This window comes from Syngnathus acus, chromosome 10 (genome assembly GCF_901709675.1).
Source record: "Syngnathus acus chromosome 10, fSynAcu1.2, whole genome shotgun sequence".
NCBI lineage: Eukaryota > Metazoa > Chordata > Actinopteri > Syngnathiformes > Syngnathidae > Syngnathus > Syngnathus acus.
The window spans coordinates 2,930,246-2,950,506 of NC_051095.1; the positions used below are offsets into that span (position 1 = coordinate 2,930,246).

General features: G+C 43.7%; 2 protein-coding genes across 12 annotated transcripts in view; both read left to right on the plus strand.

Annotated features, from left to right (window-relative positions):
- The window catches only part of efnb3b (ephrin-B3b), a 44,821-nt gene extending 30,606 nt beyond the window's left edge, over positions 1 to 14,215 (plus strand). The window contains exons 4-6 of one of the 2 annotated variants that reach the window (XM_037260442.1): positions 8,380 to 8,472; positions 10,140 to 10,199; positions 12,727 to 14,215. In XM_037260442.1, the coding sequence (XP_037116337.1) occupies positions 8,380 to 8,472; positions 10,140 to 10,199; positions 12,727 to 13,157 (584 nt within the window). In that variant the 3' untranslated portion in view covers positions 13,158 to 14,215. The remainder of the gene's footprint in view (positions 1 to 8,379; positions 8,473 to 10,139; positions 10,200 to 12,726) is intronic. The other variant, XM_037260443.1, reaches the window with a different exon arrangement.
- Positions 14,216 to 15,303: 1,088 nt separating this feature from the next.
- LOC119128122 (tudor domain-containing protein 5-like) overlaps positions 15,304 to 20,261 on the plus strand; it is a 112,925-nt gene continuing 107,967 nt past the window's right edge. For all 10 annotated transcript variants that reach the window (XR_005098935.1, XR_005098936.1, XR_005098937.1 and 7 more), the window contains exons 1-3: positions 15,304 to 16,897; positions 17,209 to 17,270; positions 18,448 to 18,528. The gene's annotated coding sequence lies outside the window, so the exon portion shown is untranslated. The remainder of the gene's footprint in view (positions 16,898 to 17,208; positions 17,271 to 18,447; positions 18,529 to 20,261) is intronic.

Here is a 20,261-nt window from a genome sequence, read left to right on the forward strand (position 1 = left end):
GCCATTTGGAAAATAAATTTGCTGTTGACTAGTGTAATCAAAAGAATAGTTTGTTTGCACGAGCGAGTGTACCTAATGAAGTGGCCAGTGAAGGATATCTAGCTTGCTCTGTCACATTTGCACCCTCAATCCCTTCTGCATCTTAATTTAGAAGCCCCCGCCCCCGTCTTCCCGCTTGCTTTCCCTTTTCCCTCCTGATGCATGTCACAGATCGTTCCTCCCTTCAGACCCGCGACCCACTTCCCAAGAAGCAGACTTTCGTCCTTCACCTGGATATGCTCCAAATATCCTTGTTATTTATTGAGCCTCATCAGCCACAACGTTGACTCTGACAGCTTGGGAATGTTTTTATAGATTTTTTTTGTTTCCAAATAAATGCAAAATCGGATCAGCGGGGTTTTCGCTCAAAGGTCCCTCATCCCGCCTCGGCTCCAGCGTTTCTGTGGGCCTGACGCCAATGCTTTAAGCTATGCAATGACAGACAATGTCACAGTGGAGGGGCTGCATGTGTGTGTGTGTCTGCGCGTGTGTGTGCCGTGCGGTGATGACAGTCTGACAAGTGACGAGGGATGTGAAGCTTGGAGTTGGGTGTCACTGTCTCCCGTTTTTCCCCCTCGCTGCGCTCAAGTGACATCGCAGTACATCACCAGAAGATGTTTGTGTTTATGAAGGAGGCGGCTCACAATGACACCACCAAATGTCTATTAACCACTTCAATAGACGCACAGAGCATGACTTGTGTTTCTATTCATCCATCCATCCATCCATCCATCCATCCATCCATCCATCCATCCATCCATCCATCCATCCATCCATCCATCCACCCTGACTGCAAATTGCATTTAATTAGATATACAGTGATCCCTCGCGTTTCGTTGATCGCGGCTTCACTACATGGCCGATTTTTTTTCCAAATTAAAAAAACATTTAAAAGTAAAATAAAACATTTAAAAGTCAAAATAAAACTTCTAAATTGAGGAAATCTGTGTCTAACCTTTAGGATAATGTAATAATGCTCCAATCGTTTACATTCCTTTTTCGCATGTTAGCATGATCGCGAGTTAGCATATTTCCGCTAACTCGTTAGCCTGCCCAGTACTTCTTGTTGGTGACCGTACTTCACTTATCGTGGGTGGTTTTGGGAACTAATTATCCGCGATAAAGCAGGGATTACTGTAGTTTAAATTGATCATTTAAAAAAAAGAAATTGAAATTGAAAGAAATAAAAAAAAAATTTTTTCCTCCCCTGTTTTTAATGAAATAATGTGTAAAAATGGTTAGATTACATCCATGTGAGTACGCCCGCTTTGTTAAAAATTAATTTCCGGGATGCTTCGGTGCAGAAGGAAGTGATCCACCTCAAAGTTAAGTGCAGATTCCATTTGGAAACACGAGGATCTGACTTCCACGTGACATTTCGTCCCTTCACTTGCATTTTCTGCTGACTAACTACACCAACACGCCGCTTCAAACACCAATCTGCATATGCACACCGAACAAGACGTGCCAGTGTGTCTTGTTTACATTTCCAGGACGTCCTCATTTAAATATGTCTGTCCACGTAGACTCACTTCTCACACTTGCCGCTTGTTTTCCATGATGGATTTTGATGATTTAAATCCTGCCGTGTGGATTCTTGGAGCAGCTTGGGACTAAGAAGAAGAAGAAGGGGAAAAAAAAAAAACACATAAGCAGGAGACGTTGGGGAAGAAGAGCTTGACCCATTTCTTCCAGCCCTCCAGTCTATTGGCTGAAATGATGGTGGTGTGCGTGTGTGCATGTGTAGGAGGTCATGGAAGTAAATATATGTCGCTTCACTTGCAAGGTAGACTGCAGGACATGTAGTTTGAAGCGCGCACACACACACACACACACACACGCTCAAGAATGCCCTCACTGCCCCGGGATGGGAGCAATGACCCAGTTGTGCAGAACATCGCTTGCGACTGTCCTACATGGCCGCCACTTGGGTGACGTTACGTCATGCATCCAGCCAGCCACTCACTCGGACTCTTTGTGCTATTTGACTTCTCGAGCTGTGGTTTTATTTGGTCATAAAGAATATATATATATATATGCCTGCGAGTATTGTTAGATTTTCATCTCGAGTTTGCATTGAGTTACTTAAAGTAGTTGTGAAACTCTTCTGAGAGCAGGGGTGTCAAACTTATTTTTGTCGCGGGCCGCATCGTAGTTATAGTTTGCTTTAAAGGGCCATTAGAATTGTCAACCTAAAATAATAAGACTAATAATAATAATTAAATAATTCAAATTAATAATAATCAAATATTTAAAAATAGAAATTATTAGGAAAAATGAATAGTGATAAAAATTGCTAACAATATCTCTATTTTTTTAAATGTGAAAACAATTAGAAATGTTGGAATTGACATATGAATTCAATGCATAATTTGTCTTCGCGGGCCACCTTAAATGATGTGGCGGGCCGTATCCGCTCACCAAAAAGAGCCGCAAACTGTTTAATTTATTACATTCCATTTGATTATATTAGCGCTGTACGATTCTATTGCGCAACATGAAATAGTACCATTGGCCTTGTGCAAAAACGCGTTTTTGTTTGGACAGCCCTGACTTTGGCAGGAGCGTTTGAGTAATTGTCTGTCTTGATTCTCAGACTAAAGATTTTTAACAATGTGTTCTCAGGAGCATATTTCGAAACATCTGTGACCTTTTTGCGCTCGTCGATGAAACATTAGCCGCAGTGGAACATTAACATACGCAGGAGCTCAAGCTGAGTCGTAACTGTACTGTGACACTGATTTAGTTTGAAATAAACAGCGCCGTGACTGAATTCAGTGACGTGGGGGCCTCCAGCGGTGGTTCAACGCAAACCTCACGTCAGCGCTCACTTTTTTGGTGCGCAGTATGTGTGAAATCGGGGAGGATTGCGTGACTCGTCTCTCCGAGTGTGTTTGGTGGGCATGTGACGCATCATGTGGCTTCCAACCTGTGACTATGAAGTCCTATCCGAAATCCTCCACTTTGCTTTGATGCATTCATGAGTTCTCACTGAATGAAAGTTATTCGGAAAAGTGGTCATTCTGTGACTCGTGTAAAGTCCATAAAATCAAAAAATATTGAGGTGAACGTTATATTTTCTGCAGTGGAAGTGGGCATACGTACATTTTGGATGTCCATAAAATCAAAAAATATTGGGGGGAACGTTTGCTGCAGAGGAAGTGGGCATAAGTACATTCTTGGATGTCCATAAAATCAAAAAATATTGGGGTGAGCGTTAATGTTTGCTGCAGTGGAAGTGGGCATAAGTACATTTTGTTAAAGATTGATTCTAGTTTTCGACTTTAAAGAGGAAGTCAAGCTCAAAAATTTCTTTGCAATAATATGTTGGATGCGCTCCCACTAATGTCAACACGAAATTCTGATTGTTTTTAGAATATGAGTTGTTTTAATCCAACTCAGGGGGTGGCCATTTTGCCACCTGCTGTTGACTGAAAATGACATCACAGTTGCCATCTCAGGTCACAACCAATCACGGTTGAGCTTCAGAAAACTGATGAGTCGTGATTGGTTGTGATCCGGGACCTGGCAACTGTGATGTCATCTTCAGTCGACAGCAAGTGACAAAATGGCCGACTCTGGACATAGATATAAACAGGCAGATTTACTGTTTAATTCATATTCCATAAAAAGAAAACATTAATCAGAACACTATATTTCGACCAGTTGGGATGCACAGAACCGATTAGTTGGAAACAAATTGGGGTTGACGTCTCCTTTAAGCTTTTTATGCCGAGACGAAAACACTCAACCTCCATAAAATCCTAAATAGCGAAGCAATCATTTTAATATTTCCAGAGGGTGGAAGGGGAACTGAGTAGAGATGAATTTTGGGGACGATTGATCACAGCTGAAACATTTAAGGCTTTTTGACTCTCCCACCCATTGCAGGAAAACATGAGGAAATTTCACCCTGCTCTGGAAGAAGTAATGTGCTGTGTATTGAAGTTGGAATGCAAGAAAAAATAAGACTTTTTTTTTTTTTCCCTCCTCCACCATGTGGAGACCAAATAGTGCCTGGTCTGTTTCAACCAAAATTCCGTTTCCCCGCAAACTAATGGCCTATGATGGCTTCATTAATGCTCACGGTTGAGTTTTCAAGCGTCAGCAGATTTATGAAAAGGTTTGAGACCGTTTTTTTTTTAAGGGTGGGTAAGGGCAGTCACGAAGCGAGAACGTGAGAGAGACACAGAGAGACGCTCGGCTTATATGCTTTTCATCATGGATGTGACACACATGGTACTCTGGAGAGGGAGCAAAACAAATTTAAACAGGAAGGCAACTGTAAATTCTACTCGGCTGAATGCACACAGATGCACGCACGCCATCCACTTGAGAAGCTAAGTCGCTTTTGCAGAAGGCGAATTTGCACAGATGGGAGCGCTCTGCGCAGACACACACTCGAGCACGCCGTGAACTCGCAAAACTTCGCAGGAAACCGGCCGTGCGGCAACACGCGAGGCAAGTGGACCCAACGGGCCGGATCCAGGAAAAGAAAAAAAAAAACAAAAAAAACGGAGACATGATTAGTCGGAGGCAGACCGGCAGGCTAAAAGCATCATGTGTAGGAACAGAAGGGCAGGTGGAGGTGACATGAGTTTAACAATAATCGGCGCTTTTCATAATAATCGTAATTAGCTGGAGTTTTGGACCGGAAAATCTATTCTTTGAGCCCAATTGAGAATCTGTTCTCAATTGTGTTACCTAAATTAGTAAAGGGTAAATAAACTGATTGCAATTGTGCATTTCGGCAACAGAACAAAGACTCTCCACGCTTCGCTTTTTTCGCCAAAAGTCAATATGAAATGATCATACCTAATAATGTAACTTTTTATTTTAAACGATCATGTAATACAACGTGGCATTTTAATTAGCTTTTACTTATGCATAATTATGATGTTTAATGATATTTATGATGTTATTCAACAGCGGTTAAAGAAACACAGCAAAATGTGGAAGCTTATGACTCGCTCTCTCTCTCTCTCTCTCTCTCTCTCTCTCTCTCTCTCTCTCTCTCTCTCTCTCTCTCAATATATCTACTTTGTATACTTATAAATATATATTTTTTGTTTGTTTCCTCTCCTGGCGTCTGTGTGCAATGAAGCCTGACTTCACTGATTTGTTTTTTGTGCTCCGAGAGACATCCTTCCTCTCGTCGATCCTCTGGCGCGTCACATCCCCCCCATCACTGCTCATCATTGTCTCAATTACTCATCCCTCCCCCGTCTCCCTTTTTCCTTCCCCGCTTTCCCTTTCCATCTCATCTCAAAATCGCAACCACGGGCGGCCATATCTTTTCTCCATTTAGGCTATTATTCGTCGCTGACCAAAAAAAGAAATACACTCCTAGACGTTGTAGAAAGTATGGCCACAAACTTTTGGGCCACATTTGGTTTTTGGACTGGAAAGACGGGCCGGGTCGGTAAATGCGTCTGTATGTAAGCTTCAAGTTAATTTATTTTGCTCCCAGTTGAGGTTTACTGACAATTTGACATTTTATGTTTAAAAAAACGTGTCCGCTAGCTAATGCTAACGCCTAGCATGCCAATTCCATTCAATTCAATGACATTTTGGCAAATCTTGGTTAATTCTTTAAGCTTCAAGTTACTTTATTTTGCTCTCAGTTGAAATTTACTGTATGTTTAAAAAAAATAAACTACACGTGTCTGCTGGCTAATGCTAATGCTAACACATAGCATGCCACTTCCATTCAAGTCAATGACACGAAATCAACGACTGGCCACTTTGCCCACCCATGACAACGTCTCTCCATCATCACGTTGACCTCTTGCGGCCGTCATATCAGCAACACCTTGTCACGGCCAATCACGTCTCGCGACCCCGGCGCGGCCTCGCCCACGTCATGCTCGCCTCCCTTGTGCGCCTTCCCTCCGGGTGTCGGAGGACATTAGTGTCAAAGTGGCTGAGGTTGAGTTGACAGCTCCATTTAGTCCTCCTGGCTCATCACTTCAGGATTTCAACCATCTCACCTGTCATGATAGTTTGGTGTTTATTATTTTTAATTTCCTCCTTTGCATCTTTTAGAATCACTTGGAATGGGAATAAAACTTGGCGACGGCGTGTGTGAACCCGTGAATCTATTTTGAGCTGGAAATGCACTCTTGTCGCCTTCTTTGCGAAAGTATGCTTCATGCGTTGACCCCGGGCCGCGCTGCATTCCAAAGCCTCCTCGTGCTTTCACACTCTGCATTATGTAGAAATCGAGGCAAGGACGTGTGACAAGTGAAGTTGCATCGCCTTCACACCTCCCTCCCTTTCTTTCGCTCGCCTTCCTTCCTTCCTTCAAACGTGCTGATGGCTCGCGTGAGGACAAATAACGTTTTGGGAAAGAAGGACGGGGCGGATGGAGGCAAGGTTTTTTTTTTTTTTTTTTGATGGGCTACTGCGTGCACTTGTGGATGCTTGAGGTGTGTGTCTCACTTGTGAATTTATGAAAATAGTCGTGTGAAATCATTTTAATGGGCAGCAAACATGAAGAAGAAGACATTTTATGTTTCGTTTTTTTAATCTGGCTTTTTAAAGAATTTGCTCAGTTTATATTTGATACTTTTAAAGAGCCTGTTGAGTGAATTCAGAGGTTTGTCTAAATATTTAATACCGTTTTTTTCCGTGTATAATGCGCCCCCATGTATAATACGCACCCTAAAAATGGCATGTTGATGCTGGAAAAAAGCCTGTACCCATGTATAATACGCACCCAATTTTTTTTTTTTTTTTTTTTTTTTTTTTTTTTTTTTTAAGTCCCAATGATCGTCACACACGCAGGGAGGCAATGGGTCCCATTTTTATAGTCTTTAGTATGGTCTTAACTAGGCTGGATGTATTTTTTTTTGTTGGCGTTGATTTCTCCGACTGCCCATAAAGGCACCACCGCGATCAGATGAAAAGAGAGGAAAGTGACGTGCGGACATGTGAAAAAGGCGGCTCTGTATGGGAGAGACGTTGAAGAGGAATAAAAACACCCTTGGAAACCAAAACTTGCCCCTCGTCGTGACTCGGAGCCGCAACAAATGTTTCGGATTTGTCTAGGGTACATTGTGACAGCAAACGAGCAGGTGATCGAGCAAGCGTCTGATACGAGAGCATTGCGTTCGTATGGAGCGTGTTTGAAGTGAACAGCAGAGACGAAAGGAACAAGGCAAAGTGTTGTGAAATAAAATATTACCTGTAATACGCATTTTGTTATTTGCTGATTGTATTAAACTATCACATTCATTGTCAGTCAAGAAGAGAAGAGGACTATTATCCCTTCTTTGACGAAATGACCAGAGCACAGTACAAACACACTATTGTCGGTCAGTCCTGTTGTTGGTTTTGTTGTACCATGATTTTCTTAAAAAAAAAAAAAAAAAAAAAAAAAAAAATTTTTAAAAATAAAAATAAAAAAAAATTTGTACCCATGTATAATGCGCACCCCAGATTTTAGGACAATAAATTAGTTAAATTTTGCGCATTATACACGGAAAAAAACGGTAGTCATCTAAAAGTCATTTCTGAAAACCTGCAACTGCCATTTTAGAGCGCCACGTTGTCTGCCATGACTGCACACGTGTTACGATTGTCCAAAATTGCCTCATACATTTTGTTATAATTAATCATTGTGTGTCAAATTTTACTCTCATCAACTTTATTTATAACGCACTTTAAAACAAGCACAGGTGCTTACGACGTGCTGTACATCAAGTGAAAATCAGACATATAAAAATCAAAGGCGGTTAAAACAATATGATTACAATAATATCCAATATGATATGATTCACTTGAAGTTTTATATATCATGTGACCCTTCAGAGCTGTTAACCACTTTATAGCAGAGATAAATTTGATTTAATTCACTCTCGCTCAGATAAAATGAGCCAAAGTGGTACTGCGGCTCGCCTTTTTTTTTTAACACTATAAAGACATTTCTGTCCTGGGGTCTTTTAACGGTCGACAATTACACTTTCTAAATCTCAATTGAAGGCAAAAATGCCAGACGCAAAACTCGGTATTAATCCAGCGTGGCTTGTCCGTCCTCAACCGTCGTCGCTGCCAAAGTGGTCGAGTCCAAGCGACGCCGGCGGCGTCGTTAATGGATGCCGGCGAACGGCTTAAAATGAGGACTTATTAAAGTGCCGCTCGCCTTTCTAGTTTGACATTTCAAAGTTTCAAGTCTGGCTTTTAAATTGCCGCTTCTGCAAATGTCACTTGTCGGCTCCCCGGGAACGTTGGAGGATACGAGCGGAATTTATTGTTTGAAATAGCGAGACGTCGCGCGACTCGAGTGGATGCTACAATTTGTCGCTAACGATGCCATCTTGTTTTTTGTGTCCCCCGCAGCTACGTCAGATGGGACACGCCAAGGTCTGGACAGCATGAGGGGAGGAGTTTGTGCCACGCAGGGCATGAAGGTGGTCCTGAAAGTGGGGCAGAGTGAGTCCTATATTCTCTTATCAGCCCCTAAAATGATATTTCTCTTGGTTAGCCTTCCCGCTAGCTTGTAGGTGGCTCCTCTCAGCGAGCTTGTTAAGAGCCGAGAAGTGTCGGATCAGTCGCCTCTAACGAGGACCGCTGACTCCTCTTGCACTTTGGCGCTTTTAACGACTCGCTCGCTGACTTTCCCGCACAACTCACTACCTTACAAACATGGCCATGACCCAGCGGAATTTTTGTCGCCGCTATTTTGTTTGAGAGAAAAAAAAAGTTGCACATTCCGGTGCAGAATAGCAACCTGTCCTTCACACGCTTGTATTGTCGCCCCTATCAGCCGGCGGATCTGCTGAGTCGGCAGAAACGGCTCTTCTAATACGATCCTTTGTGTCACACGCTAATCTGGTTTATAATAGTTTTGGGTGTTTTCTTGAAATTAGTTTTGATTTTTTTCTTGAATTTAGTTTGATACCTTCGGTTACTTTTAGTTATATTTAGGGATACAATCTAAATGAACCCCCAAAAAGGTAATTGACTAAGACAAAGGCCTTTTTCACTTTGGTTATAGTAAATTTAAAAAATCGAGATGCAGGTTCAATGAGTTTTCAGTTTGTCTTTATTTTACTTTGTTAACAAAAATGTTTTTTAAGTTTGTGTTATTTTGTTCCTTTTTATTAACTCGATACATCTCAATGACAAGTCAATTGCATTTAATTGACCTTTCGGTAATTATTCGCAATGTCTGGATGTCGTAAATAGTTGCACAGAGAAGAACGCCACATCACAAATATGTCTAAAACATGTGGTTGCATTTTTTTTTTTTTCGTATTCAGCAATAGAACATGTGCTGGTTTTACCAAAAACACCGGTTTTTGACTAAAGAGCGTTGAAAAATGAGCTTTTTGTGGAATCATTTTCCCCCACCTTCAATTTATTGTTTAGAATCGTTTTGAGAAACCAATATCCGCCAATATCAAGATCTCCACATAGATGAATATCATTCAATCAAGATGTTATTTCTGTAGTGGTTAGCAAACTGCTAGGCCTTCACCTTGGAAAATCCCTCCCCACTGTCATTCTCTCATCTCATTTGTGTTTCAATTCTTCATCCGAGGCCTCGGTCCACTCTCCACTTATTCTCTCCATCTTATCAGTGGTGCTGCTGAAAGGTCACGGCCGCGTTGTTTGTCGTCTCTCGCCGCGTGCGTGCGCTCGCTCGCCCTCCATCGACTTATTTCACGGCACATCTCTCTCGCCTGCTCCCTGTCGCACTTACTTGCGACTCACTATTGATCCCAGCAGGCGCCTCTGCCCTCAGCTTGTTGCTATATTGTACTTCATGCTAGCTCCAGTCAAGGTTTTAGGCTAGCTCTGTATACATCATTTTGCTCAAATAAAGTGAGATAGTCCCGATTTCATGATTTGTTCTTTAATCGCCACGACGGCGACGACCCGACGAGGCAGATGGGCGAGATTTAGCGAGCGCAGATTATGAGCCGACCTGGCCTTGTTGCAAAAACTCATATCCTCTCCCCCTGGAATCGTTTCCTTCGATGACATCACGGTGCCGCTCTATGACATCATCAAGAAAGGCCAAACAAAATATCACTTCAGAAACGAAATGTAATGAAGAAGACAATGTGATGAACACCCGTCCCTCCTTCTGACAGGTCCATACGGGCTACCTCCCAAGAAGGAGCCAGCTGGACGTTCCACCAACCGGAACTCAGGTAAGCGGCGAACCAAATGGAGATGATCGGCAAGATGGATGCAGGGAATCAGAAAAACAACAATAAGCAGCAGGGAGCGGGGCTTAGCGGGGGACAGATGGAGGATGTGCAGCCGTGACATCTGCGGATCTCTATTTAATTCCATATATTTTCTCTCCATCCGCTCCCCCCCCCACACCGGTCTCGGCCCCTCGGAGCTAAGTGCCGCGGGCGGCCAGTGGATGGCTAATAGCTACATTGGGTAAAGGACAAAAAAAGACAGATAGCGAGAGTGGGAAGAACGGAGGAGCGGCAAGGAGCCAGGGCCAGACCAGAGGCAACATTTGAGAGAGTTATTACTGTCATTAGATGCTGCAGCCTGGATGGGAGAGAGGGTGCCTGGCGGGTGGGAGGGGAGGGGGGGTGATGGAGCAGACACGAGCGTGAGGCACGGGAGGTGGAGTGAGACGAGAATAAGTAAAAGGCAAAGAGACAATGGAGATGAGCCATATTTGATGGCCTCGCTCGTCAACGGACACTTGATTAGGGACACCCCAAGCACTGCTCGCTGAGAATTGTTGTCTTGGATTGAAGCTCATTAGATTGTGCAGAGAAGGTCATTTTATCAAATAATTGGAACGGTTTGGTCGTGGAGGGCCAATGATGTCATTTGCCGTCAATGGAATTTTTTTGATGGGAATGGGTAGAAAAAAAGAAATACACACACTGAAAATGGAATAAGGTTGGAGAAACTTCTATTGTGCGATGAAAGACGAGAATATAATCTTTATTTTGGTCATTTCTGTTTCGTGAGTCTTGAAAGATCTGTCGGAATACTCTCAATTGACAATTTTTTTAAATAGAAATAAAAATGGCTGTTACTGGAAGCATGAAAGAATTTACTAGTTCAATTTAACTTGCCAAACACGTTGACTTGCAGTCTTTTAAGCATCCACGATGACAAATCCCAAATTGCAGCTTTTTTGCAATTTCAAAATGTCATTTTACTACACCGCGATGTCCATTTGAATGGGATTAATTGTTCAGCCTCACTTATGACGACGTTCCCGTCTTGACCTTTCGTACCTGAACCCTTTGAAATCGGCATTAGTTCCCGTCTGTGAGCCACATACAAAGACCTCGCCGGCTTTTTTTTTTTTCTTTTCCCAGTGAGTGGTGATAGAGCAAGAAAAGAGAAGAGAGAGAGAAAGGAAAATAGGTGTAGAGGTGACAGAAGAGGTTTTATAATGCAGAGAGCCAGTGAAAGGTGACAGTCATAATGGAGATGGAGAATGAGGGATGTCATTTAATGGAGAGAGGAAGAAAGGCCAGCATTAGCGCTATGCTCGCCCTCAGTCCGGCACAACGGGGCGCGCGCTGAGCTCCGTCATTACCGTTCCAATAAAGCCAAGACTGAGAGAATATGGGAGAAAGAAAAACGGGGGACGCGTGCCAAGAATAACATTCGGCCAATCACAAGGCGGCGACGTGGAGCGGCAACCTTAACCGGCTAGCCGCTCGCAACCGCTTAACGTGCGGCAACACGCGCCGTATCGTTCACCTGCCGCTTCCTCAAGTGATTGCCGCTTCGGAAGGACCGACGGGCAGCTTGACGGACGCCCCACTGTGCATGTGTGTGTATGTGGTCAAGGCCCATAGCAGAGTGGTTCTGGTCACATGGCCCGGTGGTAGCGCTAAGTCAACACTGTGTGTTACCTTGATTATACATTGCGGCTTTGCCGCTACCTCAATGTCAGGGTGTTGAAAAGTGCCGCAGTCCGAAGCCCGTATTTTGGTTCCCCTGTTACACGTGCTCTATATCTCCATCTCCATCTCATCTACATCTACATCTATGTATGTCAATATCTATCGACTGTATATCTACTGTATGAATATCGATATCTACTGTATATCTATATCTATGTATCTTTATCTATGTATCTATATTTATATATCTATATCTATAGTAGATATAGATAACTATACTGTTGCTCTCTCTCTGTCTCTCTCTCTCTCTGTCGCTCTCTCTCTGTCTCGCTCTCTCTCTCTCTGTCTTTCTCTCTCTGTCTCTCTCTCTCTCTCTCTCTTTTTCTCCTTTCTTTCTTTCTTTCTTTCTTTCTTTCTTTCTTTCTTTCTTTCTTTCTTTCTGTCTTTCTTTCTTTCTTTCTTTCTTTCTTTCTTTCTTTCTTTCTTTCGCTCTCTGTCTCTTTCTTTCTTTCTTTCTTTCTTTCTTTCTTTCTTTCTTTCTTTCTTTCTTTCTTTCTTTCTTTCTTTCTTTCTTTCTTTCTTTCTTTCGCTCTCTGTTTCTTTCTTTCTTTCTTTCTTTCTTTCTTTCTTTCTTTCTTTCTTTCTTTCTTTCGCTCTCTGTTTCTTTCTTTCTTTCTTTCTTTCTTTCTTTCTTTCTTTCTTTCTTTCTTTCTTTCTTTCTTTCTTTCTTTCTCTGTCTCTCGCTCTCTCTCTCTCTCTCTCTCTCTCTCTCTCTCTCTCTCTACTGTATACGTGTGTTTTGCTAATGTTAGCACCTAATGTAGCATTTTCTTTCTTCCAGGTAACTCAACCCATTCAAGAGGACCCAACACCTTCGGGGGCGGCGAAGGCGGCGACGAGAACGGCCCGCTGCAGCCGTCCAACATCGCCCTGATCGCGGGCGCGGCCGGAGGCTCGGCTTTCCTGCTATTGGTCACGGCCGTCATCTGCGCGGTGTGCTACAGGCGGCGACACGCCAAGCACTCGGACACCCACCACCCGCCGCTGTCGCTGTCGTCGCTGACCAGCCCCAAGCGGGGCGGCGGCGCCGGCGGCATGGGCAGCTCCAACAACAACGGATCCGAGCCCAGCGACATCATCATCCCTCTGAGGACGTCGGACTCCGCCTACTGCCCGCACTACGAGAAGGTGAGCGGCGACTACGGACACCCCGTCTACATTGTGCAGGAAATGCCGCCGCAGAGCCCGGCCAACATCTACTACAAAGTATGAGAACTGGACTCTCCGGCCGTGGACTCCCGGAATCGCTCCAAGCCCCGCCCCCAGCAAGCTCCAACATCTCCCCCCCCCTCCCCTCACCCTCTCACCTGCCACCATCCAACCATGATCAAACCCCACAATCACACTTGTGAGTGTACGTGAGGGTTCGCCGGCCCACCGGAGCACGCTTCGAGCAGATTCCCGGAATGCACCTGGAAGTAGGTGAATGCGGCTTTTGGACTTTCAAAAAAAAAAATCAAAAGGACTATATTTGAAAGCAAAAAAAAAAAAATAAATCGATAAAAGCCCAGACAGTGCTGAAGAACTCCCAGTTGCCACACCTGCCTAGAAGCCAGCAGCCCGCCCCTCAGAGCGCCATCAGCCAATCAGAGACGGGCCCCGCCTCTTCACCGCCAACACCTTTAGGAATTCTCAGTGCAAAAAGAGGAGGGGCCTCTCGGACTCGGCCTCTGGAGGTCACGTGACTTGACCCGGGGCTCGAGGAGGTGTCTGAGCAGTCGGGCCGCGCTGACGCTCAGACTCTTGTATATTTTAATAAAACGTGTGCGTGCGTGCGCGTGTGACATGGACGTGACTGTGCTCTTTAGACTTGTCTTAAAAATACCAAAACACAAAATAGTGAGCGGATATCACAATAAAAATCCAACAAAGTGAGATTTTTTTTTCTATGGCTATCAACACTTATAGATGATATATATAAATAGCCAGTAAATAGATGTTTTGCTTTTATTTTCTCTGATTTTGTTGTATTTTACCAGCTAAAACCACACCTCTGTTGCTAGCCCTTTTTCTATTTTTCACAATTTACCGTAGTACAATCTGCCTTTTATATGCATTTAATCCCACTTTTTTTTTTTTGGCCACTCCCCCCCCCCCACTAGGGTGTTTGTATATTTTCATAGCTTCTCGTTTGATGATAGTGTTGAAGTTTAGACCTCGTTCGTGGAAGTGTTGAGGTAGAGCCATCTATGATCGCTTTTGTTTTTGTTTTATTCCAAATGTTTTTTTAGTTTTTTTTAAAATGTGCTAAGGAGGAGGGCAAAAAGAGACAACGCAGCGCAAAAAAAGGAAAGGACTGTGAGGAAATTGCACACTTAAGAAAAAAGGAAAGACGGATGATGAAGGAGCCAGATGGACGTATTTGGACTTGAACTCATGCAGCGCACACAACACCAAATCACATCACGAGTGGTGCATTTCAAAAGTACTCCTCTTGTTGTGTTGCATTATTTGTGTACACACACACACACACAATCGCTAATGACTGCTACACTGATTGCGTCGTAAAACACACATCTCCGCCAATTAGTTTTCAACCAGTGTGTGCGTGCGTGTGCGACAGACACATAACGGCCAATCGAGGTGTCATTTGTTCACGTGCTTAGCGGTAAAGTCGTTTTGTGTTGCTCAGACATGTTTGTGGCTTATGTGTAAACGGGGTTGACACGCACACACACACACACACACACACATGCGCGCAGGACACAATGTTGCATTCAGAGGCGCCGTTGAGCGCACACATGCTTAGCAGTAAAATTGTTTTGTGTTGCGCAAACATTTTGTGGCTTTCTTGTAAACTGGTTGACAGTGACACACATTCACACACTCACAAAACGACAATACACACTCGGCAGCGTTTTTTTGTGTGATCCTTCCTTAACTGTGTTTTGTATCGGTACCTAACATCATCTACACTTTGTATTAAGATGTGCTTTAATTGTCACATTCGCCCATGTTGAGGATTTTTGTCAGCACGGTTCTGGCCTACATTTGACGGTTTGAAATTGAGTTAAAAAGATGAAACTTGGGAAATGAGGGAGGGGGGGGCTCTTTTGTACAACTACAAAGTTGTGTTTTGTTGTTTTTTTTACGTACACTGTTCCGTCTTTTGTCGATTCGAACACGCAGAGAGAGTAGCGCACATGCCCTCCGAGGCCGCGTTGACAACTTTTGCAACGTGACTTGTGTTATGTACAAAAAAATGGCTACCACCTCAACGGGGGGGAGGAGGGGGAGGGGGGGGACGCAGAATAACAAAGCATCCCCCTCGGACTGCCATGTTTTTTCATGTTTTCACGTGGATTTGAGTGTCTCACTGTTTGTGTTTGACCTCTGGGTGAGTGTTACCTGCAGGAGGGGAGGGGAGGCGGGGCCATCACCCCGGACTAGTAAAAACGTACGTGTGTTTGTGCCATGCGGCCCCTCAAATGTGACGTGTTGTATTAGAGACGCCTCCCCGTGAGGTGTGCGCGCGCGTGTTATCTCCACCTCTCGGCCATTGTCTCCTCATCACGGCGACCCCTGCAGTGTACCCCCGCTCCACCCTCCCTCACCCGCCGCTGCCCGCAACGTACCTCTGAAAAGAGGAAAAGATGAGTACATTCCTGCTTTGGAGAAAAAAACAGTTGAATAAAAAAACAAATGTTTAAGCACCACTTTTGCGTGTGATGTGAGGTTGATTTTTGTGTGAGGGTCTTTTTTGTTTAGTTAGTGTGTGGGCGTGTGTATCAGAGGCCCGCCGGCTCTGCCTTTTAGAAGAGGTTCTCTCCTCTTATCGGCACTATGGACTGCTCGCAGCGGGGTTCCTTTTGGTCGCTCGCTTAATAGCATTGCCATCACACACGCGCACACACTAAACTCTCCCGCGAGTGTTATCAACAACTTATCAAACCCGCTTTCGTTAGTGTTGCCTGGCAACCTATTGACAGACCTGATTTCATTCTCCGCCCCTTTTTCCCCCCTTTAACCCCATCTATCCGTTGCCATGGTAACAGTTGTCATCTCTTTCAAAGTATCCTCATTTGCCACCAGGGTGGGCTTCAGGGTGACCACTTTGATCGATGGTGTGTGTGCGTGTGAGAGTTGATTACTGGCTGTCTCATACACACACACACACACATACACGCACACACACACGGCCATTGACTTCCAGCTACACGAACATCCTTTATTGTCTACTGATGGACACACACTGGTATCAATCCCGCTTTGGAAAAGGATGTGAACATCTGATGCCCAGTTACCATGGCGACCAGGTGTTTGCATCCCGCATGGCGCCTGTTTCAACGACGATAACTTCGGGAACTTTGTTGCACAAAGAGGGTGCCCACTATTTCAGCGTTTGATGACCTCTAAGAAGACAAAGGCTTTCTGTTCTAGAAATTGGAAAAGACCCCAGAGAAATTGTGTGGTGCAGGACAGCAATTTATTTAAAAGCGAAACAACAAAAAACATAATTTTGGTTGCGCATTCTTGTGGCAAAACGTTCTCATCCCAGCATGTTTGTCATTTTTGCGGCATGACTCACTCGCACCATGATGTTTTGTGATATTTTTCAACTAAATTCAATTAGGATTTACATCTGCTATCTATAAAATTGTGACAGCATCAGCAAGAAAAGACATTTTAAACATGTTTCAAACAAATAAACAGTCGTATTTCTTGAACGGACTTGGTGTTCCTGAATCCGATGAACTTGAACGCCCGCTACAAACCACGTGACATTGTCTTCGTTCCTGATTGGCCGAATGAGTTTTGCCACTGACAGCCCGAACGTCTGACACCTAGCATAACTACTAAACGTGACATTTAACAAAGATTATTTGTTCACTTTTGCACACAAAATACATTTTATGTCAACATTAGGAGCGGCAACTAAAACCGTCCAAGCGACATTTTGAACTGGCCCTGACGTAATTTGGCTACTCTCAGCTGTAACCGAGTTAAACGAGGTAGGTGGGAATTCTTAATTGAGACTTTCCATTGTGCGTGTTCAGCAAAGTGCACATTTGCGGTCTAATGATCCCGAACTCCAAAATTCTTTTACAGCTCGCTCCCAATTAGTTGAACAAAACATTCAGTTTGATTGACATACGAAAAGTTCAACTCGTTTTGTTTTCCCACCCTTAAATCTAATAGTCCGCAACTGCATGGGAACATTTTTCGATCCTTCATTCACTTGAATATCCAGTAAATAGATGTTGTTTTGTTTACGTGCTTGGTTAAACAACTCCTCGACTGTTTGACGTTTTCTTTTTCACAGCCCACTGAGCTCATCACGCTCGCCTGTCACCTTCGCCTGATTGATGCCACAAATCACGCAAGGTAGGCACTAGGCACTTATTTTATGTTTGAGCTCTCAAAGAATAGTGAGGCCTCTCCTGTCAATGACAAGAGGGGTGTTCAAATGGCGGGTCCCGGGGCCATTTGTGGCCCGCTATCCAGTGATGCCAAAACGTAACACGTTACTCCAATAAATTATTGAAATAAATTATGTGGCTGTGCTGTTGACTGTTATTTTGCTTGAAAACTATTACCAGTACATCAAAAATAAATTAAACCAGATTGCCGCAGATTCAAGCTTAAAAACAAAACCATTTGTCAATTTTATGTTAAGGAGGGGTTGTCTACATCTTTTGAATCCCACCAAAGTATTTATAATCTAATTGAGTTACTTTTATAGTCAAGCAACTTTTTCAAGATAACTGCGGCAACACCGCTACTAACTTAGCGCCACGTTGTCGTAATTAGACGTGGAAGAAAAACAAAAGAGCGCCAATAAGCTTGACTGTAGCACAAAATCAATGCTAATAGCCTTCCCGGAATGGCTCGCCGCCGCTAATCCAATGCTGCAATATTGCCCTCAAAGAGGAACGAATGCTAATCTAATGGCTGTTAAACCATAATGAGTCCTCGCCGGGTTCTTTGCGTCGGGCCTTCTAAGGAGGTCCTGTTTCGACTGCTGCGGTCGCCTTATCATTACATGCTCATCATTACCGCCGCTAATCTGTTCTGCTGCCTGCACACGCGCATGAATATTAATGTCGCTGCGTTGTGATAGCGACGTATACACACCTGCGTGCTTTGCGCGCTTCATCGAGCGCGCCGCGGCCTGCTTCCCTAAACGCTCCTCGGAGGAAGGCAAACGGCGCCAAACCAAGCAGTTTTAAGTCAAATCAATGGAGAGATTATCCGCCCAAATTGGAAAAGCTTCAGCTGCTGGCACGAAACGTCAGGAGTCTTGGCCCGCAAACGATACGGTTGCCATGGCGATGCCGAAAGGTCAAGGATGAGTGTGGAGTAGAAAATGACAATATTGAAAGCAACAGGCTGCAGACCAAGTTTACTAAATACGCTGGAATTGCTTGAGAGTTTCAGGAATGAATTCGTTTTGAAGATGGCCGCCATTTACTGTGTAACTAGATGGAGCTCTGATTTAGGAACTTTCAGGAACAATGGCGGATTACGTTCAAAGCTCCTGAGCATGGACTTTGTTTTTCAGGGAGATCTTCTGCTTCTCACCATCAGCAACAAGTGGAGATAAAGAGTATGACATGTTGCAAAGTTCGCCACGGATGACAAGGTAGGTTGCATTGATTGTATATTTATGGGCATACATTTTATTTAAAACTGACAAAGACAATGTTTGTCTCAAGTTTCACTTTAAATGTCTTTATCTATCATGTTTCAAATATATGTTTTTTTAAGTCATCACCTCATGACAAAGTAAATAATGAAGCAAACAAATGTGATTTAGCTCATTAAATGCCAACAATAACCCGAATCAAAACATTCAGTGCCAAGGACGAGTTGAGACGTCTTTTTAAATGATACTTTTCTTTTAATTTAGTCAGAAAATATGAAACACGGCATGTATTAATGTGTGTAAAGCATTGAGTATGAAGGTTTTGTGTGTCACAAATGGGGGAAAAAAAAAAGTACAACAAGGATTTTCAAAATATGACGCTGATGTCGTCACACAAACAGCCACAGCAAAGTTAGAAAACGCGACTTTCTGAGAACGAATATGGATATGACCTCATTAGTCTTTCCGTTTGCCGTTCTGATCGCACATGACGACGAGGCTTTTTGGATGAGCCGTGCTGGTTTCCTTCTTCTTCTCATTTGTGCATTCTCGCGTTTGCGCATAATACATAGCGGGGCGCCCAAAAAAAATATGCAGACTGCATCATCACACACCCTCGCTGATTCCTGACATGCCTCTATGGCTTCGCTAGCACGAGGGAGAGAAAAAGAAAACAATATGGGCGCCTTTCATAGAAACGCGCATTTGTTGCCGGTATTGCGCAACCGAGATGAGAGCTTGCATGGCGAGTTATTTCTCATGTGAATTTCAAAGTTGAGTTCCCACCTGTGCGCATTTGCACCATCAGACTGTGTCGTGAGAGCCTTTCCTTGAAAAGTTCAAAGCGCATCCCAGCTCAAAAGGCATCTGATGGAATTCTCATTCCCGGCCGGGAGTGCGAGCGTGATCTGCGGCAGCGGCGCCACGCCCTTTTTGAATGGCGGCAGAGGTGAGCCGCTGCCGCTTTTTCACTCCATCAGGAAGGATTTCACAGCGCAGAGGCCGCGGCAGCCTACGATTAGCCCAGCCGGGTCACGCCGGCGAATACATTTGAATAATTTTTCAACTCGCTCACCCCTTCAGCTTGACAAGTCCCTTAATCTTTTGCACTTTTTCGATCTTTTACGAATAAATGATCACCTGCCAGTGTCGGATCGTGTAAGAACATGGAAAGTAGGGATGAGGGGGCATGATTTTTTTATGTGAAAAAGTTGAAATATTTTGTTTATCCCTCTTCCATAATGATTTGTCTCCTTTTTTTTTTTTTAGCAAAATATGTATGACTGTTATTTTTGTTTATTGCTTGTATTTATAGAAAAAAAATATATGAGAAGAAGACATTGGAAAGAAAAATAATCACATACTAGATCGCAATTGTAATATTCAAGAGGGGAAAAATTATGTGTATTTTCCCAGCATGGGGAGTAAACAGCTTTTTCAAATTGCTCTCCGTTTGCAATGTTTGCGGGGCGGCGCATGACGGAGCTTGGCCCACAAAGCTGTCCGTGCGCCCCTGCGATATGCTCCGAAAAAACCCCCCGAAACGCCGTTTTATTAATACGCAGAACAAATAATACACGCCCGATTTTAAAGTATGCGCGGAGCCGGCTTTAAAATTGCGCTGAAACAACAAATAAAAAAAAAAAACATCATCACCCAAGTGACATTTATGTGAAATCTTTCTCCCCAACCGCTCGTGTTAACATTGTTTATCATCAAACATGCGAAAC